The 7,619-nt window shown below is 38.0% G+C and overlaps 1 protein-coding gene across 1 annotated transcript; it reads left to right on the forward strand.

The window, feature by feature from the left end:
• Positions 1–1,279: 1,279 nt before the first annotated feature.
• LOC104158825 (protein argonaute-3-like) lies at positions 1,280–6,909 on the forward strand (the record flags this gene model as incomplete). The annotated part of the gene is made up of 3 exons (XM_009696577.1): positions 1,280–1,451; positions 6,003–6,123; positions 6,701–6,909. Coding segments are annotated over 3 exons (502 nt in total), but the record flags the coding sequence as incomplete, so codon positions are not given.
• Positions 6,910–7,619: the final 710 nt, after the last annotated feature.

Here is a 7,619-nt window from a genome sequence, read left to right on the forward strand (position 1 = left end):
TCCAGGAATGGTGGAGATTAATCAAAAGGCAAATAAGCCATTTTTACCAGCACTTGACATTTTAACTCCTCTATGAAAATGAGTGGGCTGGAATTGCTATCTGCGTCACTGAGTAGGAGTGGAGGGGAGAACTTTTAACTAACTTAATCGAATGCTCTGTAAATCATGACATTTGTACGATGAGTAATTTTTTAAAACTCAGGCTACGAAACATTTTGGTTTTGTTGTTGTTTCTTGACTGGAAAGTGAGATTTTTAAGTGGAAATACCAGTAGAAATTCTTGAAAGTGGACTGTGTTTACTACTGTGTTTGATTTTGTAAGGCATGAGTAACCCAGATCTTGAGCTGAGGATTCTTGTCTAAATGATGCAAAGTAAATTAGATGGATAACCAGATGAGAGTGTAACATACTACTAGACAGGCATTTTTAGCTGACTTTCAAAATACCCATCTCTTATTGCATATTTTGATGGTTTCTCCGAGCAGCTATGGGTATTCTTCTCTCAAGTAGAAGTAATTGAGAATTTTACAGTCCTGTGTCTTAATCTGAGTCCTCTTCTGCCCAGTCGGCTTTATTGGTGTACTTAGACAGGAGGTAATGGTTTTACTCTTCATCCATTTTCAGCCAGCAAAGTTCAAGAATAATCTGTCTTCCAAGACTAAGCTAATAATGGCAATGAAATTAAGAGTTTATCGCAAACAACGTACATCAATCCAGAACTACTTCCATGTTTTCATATTCCACAGCAACTTTGTTATTACTAGGGTGTTCAGAAGAGACTTGTAGAACTTTTTGTGTTTTAATGGCACACAGGCTTTCCGCAGTTGTAAAGTGTTTCAAGGAGAAGCACACTTTTTTTTTTATGTTTAGGAAATGTCCTGATTTTATTCATGTTAGTCACCGATGCTGAAACCCATCAGTAAGAAAGCAGTCTAGATGTGGGTGGAGGCTCAAGGGGGAAAAATGGGCAAGTATTCATTTGGAACTTAATAGCACGCTGCTGGATGTGTGCTGTTTGATACAGCTAATTTTGCCTTCTTCCAGTGTGCTGGCTCTGATGCCTGCCTGGTCGTCCTGTGAGTTGGTTCAGGGAATTGCCTAAGACTGAAAAAGGGGAGGACAAGAGGGGAGTCTCAGTGGGAGACAAGTGTGTGTACCTGCAAATGCAAGGAGCCTTATGTATTTTTAAACTGCTGAAATATAAGCAAGTAGTACCTTTGCAACACAGCTTGTCTGTTGTGCTTATCTTCTAATCTGTGATGTTTTTTTCTTTTTCAGGACCCGTCGGGGCACAGCCCCTACTCATGGTGCCCAGGCGTCCTGGCTATGGCACCATGGGCAAACCCATTAAACTGCTGGCCAACTGCTTCCAAGTTGAAATCCCAAAGATTGATGTCTACCTCTATGAGGTGGATATCAAACCAGATAAGTGTCCTCGGAGGGTGAACAGGTAAGAAGGTGAAATTTGTCTTGTAAATTATACTGATACTGAAATTTAAAGCAACAGAGGAACCTGCTGAAGTAATTATCGTCTCTGCATAGCTTAAAATCTGAGCATTATGCTATGGAGACCTGTGTGCAATTTCTCACAAACATCTGTGAGACGCGTACAGAGCCTTTTCCAGGTTCTCTTCAGTTTGATTGTGACCAGATGCTGTGAAGCAGTCCAGCCATTAGTGGTCACAGCACTTTGTGAACCATTTGGCAGCAACCCCTGTTCTTCAGGGCAGCATAAATATGGTATAGCTGTAGGCAGTTACCTGTTTTGGTTGCAATACTGGCTGTTGAATCATTTGAGGTAGCAAGAATCTGCTCCTATGGGTGTTTTCATCTTCAGTTGATATTGAGATACACTGCAGCATTGGTTCATCAGAAGGGTTCCCTGATTTAATTCACTTGGGTACTGTGGTCAGAAGCTAACGACTAAGAGCCATCACTGTAGGTACAGGAGGAGGCAGCCTTCAGCTGGAAAGCTTCCATTAGGAGGAGCAGTATGAAGGCACTGCAAACAAACTAGTTTTCCCCTTGTTAATAGTTATTTCATGCATCAGCTTAGTATATTTGAAATAGCCAGACTTGGTTTGAGTTCCACCTGTGTCCTTTCTCTAAACGCTTTGTTAGAGCGTTTTGTATAGCACATTGTATCTCATCTTATTTTCATGTCTGCTATGCCTTAGGGTCAGTTAAATCCCTTGCTAGGCTACTTCATTTCTAGATTGCTGGTTAAATGGAGAGAGTATTTTCATATTCTACAACCCTGTTCATTTAGTGATCCAACAAACTGTATGTATTGACTGCTGGATTCTTCTGCCTTAGCAGATTGCAAGTACAGCTTTTTGTATACCATCCTTGTGTATTTTGTCCTAAACCTCATAGATTTGGGGAGCCAGAGAACCCTCCTCAGAAAGAGTAGTTAATTGAAAACCTGACATTAGAGCTATAATAATTTTTGCTTTTTAAAGATTATAACATTTTTGTATTTCCAGTATTTCTTCTCTGCATTGAATAATATTTTTAGGAGGAGTTACTTGTTAGTCTCTTGTGGAATCTGTTTCATCAGTTAAAGTTCAGGGAAGCTGAAAAGCAGTTTTTTCCTCTTTCATCTGCAACTCTGGTTCTTTACATTTTAACAATAACATATTGCTAGGGTCTGATGCTGGCTGGTGATTTTTTTCCCCTGCTTGTTGCATACTGCAATTATGAAGGCTATATAAATACCTGTGTTAAGTATTAATTAAAAAGAAACTAATAAATTGCTCAAACTGGGATATAATTGTTCTGTGTGAATTAATATTTAATATAATCTTACTGTTATGAAAGGTTAACTTACTACCGTATTGTTAAATGAAGAACACTTGTGAAGCCATGCTTATAGGGATACAAGGAGAATACCAACTGCTCTAGACTGACTTACTGTTTTGTATGTCTGATTCTTTTCTAATGTGATCTTGTAATGAATATAAATGTCATTTCACTTAAAATCTGTTGACTAAAACCACTTTTTGTGTGTTGTGTGGCAATGCTCAATTAAAATAGACTAAGGGAGACACAGCTGTAAGAACTCTGGTTGCTCCAGAAATTGCACTCTCTGATTCTGTGTAGTTAGTTGTTTCCGTAACAGTGGGAAAAACTACAGATGTTTGGAAATAGTGCATTTGAAATTAGCTGTTTTAAAATAGCAACTAAATTTTATGTGAAATTTAAAAGAAGAAAAATAAATCCCTTTTGTCGTCCTGTTTGTAGAGTAATTTCAAGCTTGCTTCCAAAACCAAAATTGATGTTTGTCACAGCTTGTTTTAGTTGGTTCCACTTTAGATAAATGCTGTGTCTTAGGAAGTTTTCAGTTCATGTGGAGAGGGGCAAAAGCATTTGGTTTGAGTTTGTAAAGTAACTCTGTGTGAAATGATCAATGTTTTTGCTTACCTAAATAATAGTGATTTCCTGAAGAGCATGTCTGTAGCTGATAAAACTTTTCATACCTTTTGCGAGTCTCAGATTGAGTATCTAACCATTCCTTCTGATGTTTGTTAGGCTCTATGAGGGTTGGTTGTTTCCCAGAAGTGCTTTTTAAAGACTGGAGTTAATTTTAAGTGCTTTTTGAGATTTCTCATTCATACGTTTAGTTGTTGTAGTGTAGGTGTAGTTCAGATGCATGTGTAACTTTCTCCAGAAGCTCATCAGCTTTCTATTCTACTAGTAAAGACACTGTATTGCTTTTCCTTATTCATGTTACCAACTGGTAGAAGCAGTTGTCTGGTTTTTGTCGAGGTAAACTGAGATGACTAATTGAACACAGGCAGAAAACCTAACGAGTTGCTTTAATAGTCAAATATTTTCAAATGAAAGACTAAAGGTGTATTCAAATTTGAGAGCAAATACAGTATGTAAATTATGAATCCTGATATAAGCTGTACTTTAAAATCAGAAAGTTGAGGGTAAATCTTGCATGCATGTTATTTTTTTTCAAAGTAGGGAACTGTGAAATTGACTGTTTAAAAATACTACTACTTTACCAACTTCCTTGTGTGTAAAAATGTGGCAGATGTTAGTTAAAAACTGCAAGAGTTCGTATAAATGAGCCCAATAAAAGAATATAGTATCTGCTGAATAAATTGCTTTGGATAGTGTGCTGTGGGTTACACAAAGAGGAATGGCTTTCATTAGTCTAAATTGAAATCAGTACACTGAATTACCTGCTTTGAAGAATTTTCCTTAGAAGTTTATTTTTTCCCTTTCTCTTGCATGCTGTGACAGTTGTTTCTAAGAGGTCAGTGGATTTACATAGACTCAGCTATTCTGAAATAGTTTCTGACTAACATCCTGTCTGAATGCTTGTATTTGGAATAAACAGGGCTTTTCGTTCCTTAATAGTTGCTGGTTGGGTTTTTTTTTTTAGTTCACCTGCACCTTTATTAGCTTTTAGCTGTAGAGAGGCTTTAAAAACTAGTGTCTTCTGTTTCCTTTTCACTTTCCTTCATAGCGATGTTCTTTACCACTGTTTCCGCTGCCTTGTAAACTGGAAAGCAGAAGGTAAATAATGCTTTGCTTTGAAGCGTGCTGTACGTGTGAGATGAGTAGCAGAGCTACAGCTGAGAACTCTAGTATGGGAGTTTTATTTTACAGAGCCTCTTGCTTTCTCCCTCCTGCTCCTACTCTTCATCACTAACATTTATCCCTCTGCTTTTGTCACAGGTTATGTGACAACAAGCTGGCACTTTCGGAAATAGTTTCTTTTGCACACTTGTCCCTGTGCATAGTGTTACAAGGGAGCAGTGTACCAGCACAGAATGGGGTTTTCAGATAAGATGGACTTGAGCAGGAGCACAACTGAGTACTAAGTAGGTATTTTGAAGTTCATTAAGTATATTGACGTGCTTTTAGCCAGCGAAAGAGTTTGGATTCTGAGAGTTTAGTAACATAAAGAACTGTGAAATGGAGAATTTATCTTCCCTTTCCCCAGGTCCCAGCTTACAGGTGAAAGTACTGCTACTAATTTTGCTTGAAGAGGAAGTCAATATTTATCATCTTCCTGAAGTACTTGAGGCTAATATTGCCTGGTCAGGAAATGATATACTAGTAAGCTGCTGCTTTGCAAGAGTGCTAGTTTGCATATGCTTAAGAAGAAAAGTGGTTAACTTTTGTAGAGTAAGGGAATTATGAGGTATCAAGTAAGATACCGTTGTTGTGCCACTTAAACACAAAGAATCCCCAAACAATTAAAATCCTGAAGGCATGTTTCAGTTAGAGGTATTGCGAAAGTCTCTTCGGGTCTGATCTACCTACTGCTTGTACCAAGAAACCTTTTTTATATAAGATGAAAATTTTGTGGTGTTTTTTTTCCAGATGTAATTTCAGTGCTTATATCAGGTTACTATTTTCTCCATTGCTGTCAACTTATAGATTCTCCTAACTTTATTATAATTATGTGCAGATTTGATCAGGCTTTTACTTGGTCTTGTTGTAAAAACTCAGATTATTAAGGACTTAAAGCGAGGACTTTTTTGTTAGCCTACCTCATTTTTATATAAAATTTAGGCAGAATTCAAAACTCTTGTTAATTGAAGAGCAGATGTACGTTAGTAGGTAGGCAGTGCAATTAACTACTGCTTTCGTGGGCTGGCGTGGCTTTCCGTTGTGAGTTTGTACTAGGTTTTCGTTACATTAGCTTGTGGGTTTCTTCCAAGGTAAGTGTGTCCTCCTTTTCTATAAGAAGGTTATACAAATGCCTCAGTCGTTTCTGGGACTTTCTTAAATCATTTCCGCAACAATATTTCCCAGTATTTGAGCATTTCCATTGATTATGATTTTATTTCAGTGTTTATCTGTTATTTGAGTTGAAGTATGTGAAGCACCATTTTGGAATACCGGTGGGTGTTCTATAATTCACTTGAGTAATATGTTTGTGGAAACTACTTCAGCAAAACACAGGCTGTGTGGGAGCCAGTTCCAGCCTGATGATTCTTTGAAAACATCTTCCATGTAAATATCAATTTTTTTCTAGGGAGGTGGTGGACTCAATGGTGCAGCATTTTAAAGTGACAATATTTGGGGACCGTAGACCAGTTTATGATGGGAAAAGAAGCCTCTATACAGCCAATCCACTTCCTGTGGCCACTACTGGGGTAAGATAACTGGAAAAAAATGATACTTGTAACAGCTTCATAGTAAAGAAAAAGAAACAAACCCAACTGCTAATATATTGCTGAGTTCAGAAAAATTGAATGTATCTTAGAGTATCTGTAGTGAAATGGAGTCTGAATCTTCTAATGTATTTTCTGCAAATTCCAATGAATGTAGAAGTGCATGTAACAGTTGCATTCAGAACCTCCCCTAGAATTTAGTAGCCTCTTTTTACAGCAAAATCTATTAAATACTCAGTTTTACAGACTGTAATATGTTCTCTTATGGTGAAGTACTATTAAAAAATCAAACCACAGTTTCTCTGGAGTGAAGAGTTTTCTGATTCAAGATGACAGAAAGTTATGTGATCCTCTTCTGCTTGGTGAGGACCCAGTTCTCTTTATTTGTGCCTTTCATGATGTAGTTTTTTATCATGCTGTGTCCTAAATATCTGAGCTTTTGAGTCTCTCGCCCAGTTATGGGAAGGAGTGGAAACTCAAGGCTACCAGACTGCAGATTAAACAGCTGCCTTTTTTTTTTTTTTCTTTCTTTCTTTCTTTCTTTCCCTCCTACTTGCAGGTGGATTTGGATGTGACATTACCAGGAGAAGGTGGAAAAGATCGTCCCTTCAAAGTGTCCATAAAGTTTGTTTCTCGGGTGAGCTGGCACTTGCTGCATGAAGTTTTGACAGGAAGAACCTTGCCTGAGCCTCTGGAGCTAGACAAACCTATCAGCACTAACCCTGTTCATGCTGTCGATGTGGTGCTACGACACCTACCCTCCATGAAGTAGGTTCACTGTCTTCCTGCAGTCTGTCTTTACCTGAACTATCCCCACTGGGAGACCTTCATCTCTGTTTCTTCACAGGTGAAAAAAAAAAAATGATCATTCTCCTTATGCAGCACAGCTGGTTAGCTGAACTGGGGAGACTGAAGCTAATTATGTAGAATTGTGCATTTCTGTAGACATTTAAACTCCAGAGCAGATGATGTATTTATTTGAAAAGATCAGGAAACAGGAGACAATTATAATAGGCCTTAATTGAAATACCGAGGAATTACAGTCTACTGTAGGAGTGCTTTCGTGTTTTCTGCTCAAGTTGAGCCAAGTATCATGCGCTTGATGGCAGTGACTGTCTAAAAGCATGAGTCTTTAATTAATTGATACACCCATCAATGGTACACGCTTCTCATGTTTTAAATACACAGTTGAGACTAGATACCTGTCCTAATAAAATTCTTTATCTCAGAACCTGGAAACATTAGAGAAGGCCAAATTAATTTTGCTTTATTTGGTCAATGAAAGTTACTTTTAAAGTTTGATTGCTGGCTTTAGACAGTAGGATGGCTTTGCACTTGTGTTTTTCATTGGATGTAACTGACTCTTAAAAAAAAAAAAAGACCTGTGGTCTTATGGAAGCCAGTGTTCCTTAGCTACTCTGGATCCTAAGGAAACATGAAAGACGTCAGCGATCTGCTGCTTCACCTAGACACGAACA

The sequence above is a fragment of the Cariama cristata genome, unplaced genomic scaffold (assembly GCF_000690535.1).
Source record: "Cariama cristata isolate BGI_N322 unplaced genomic scaffold, ASM69053v1 scaffold25533, whole genome shotgun sequence".
Taxonomy (NCBI): Eukaryota; Metazoa; Chordata; class Aves; order Cariamiformes; family Cariamidae; genus Cariama; species Cariama cristata.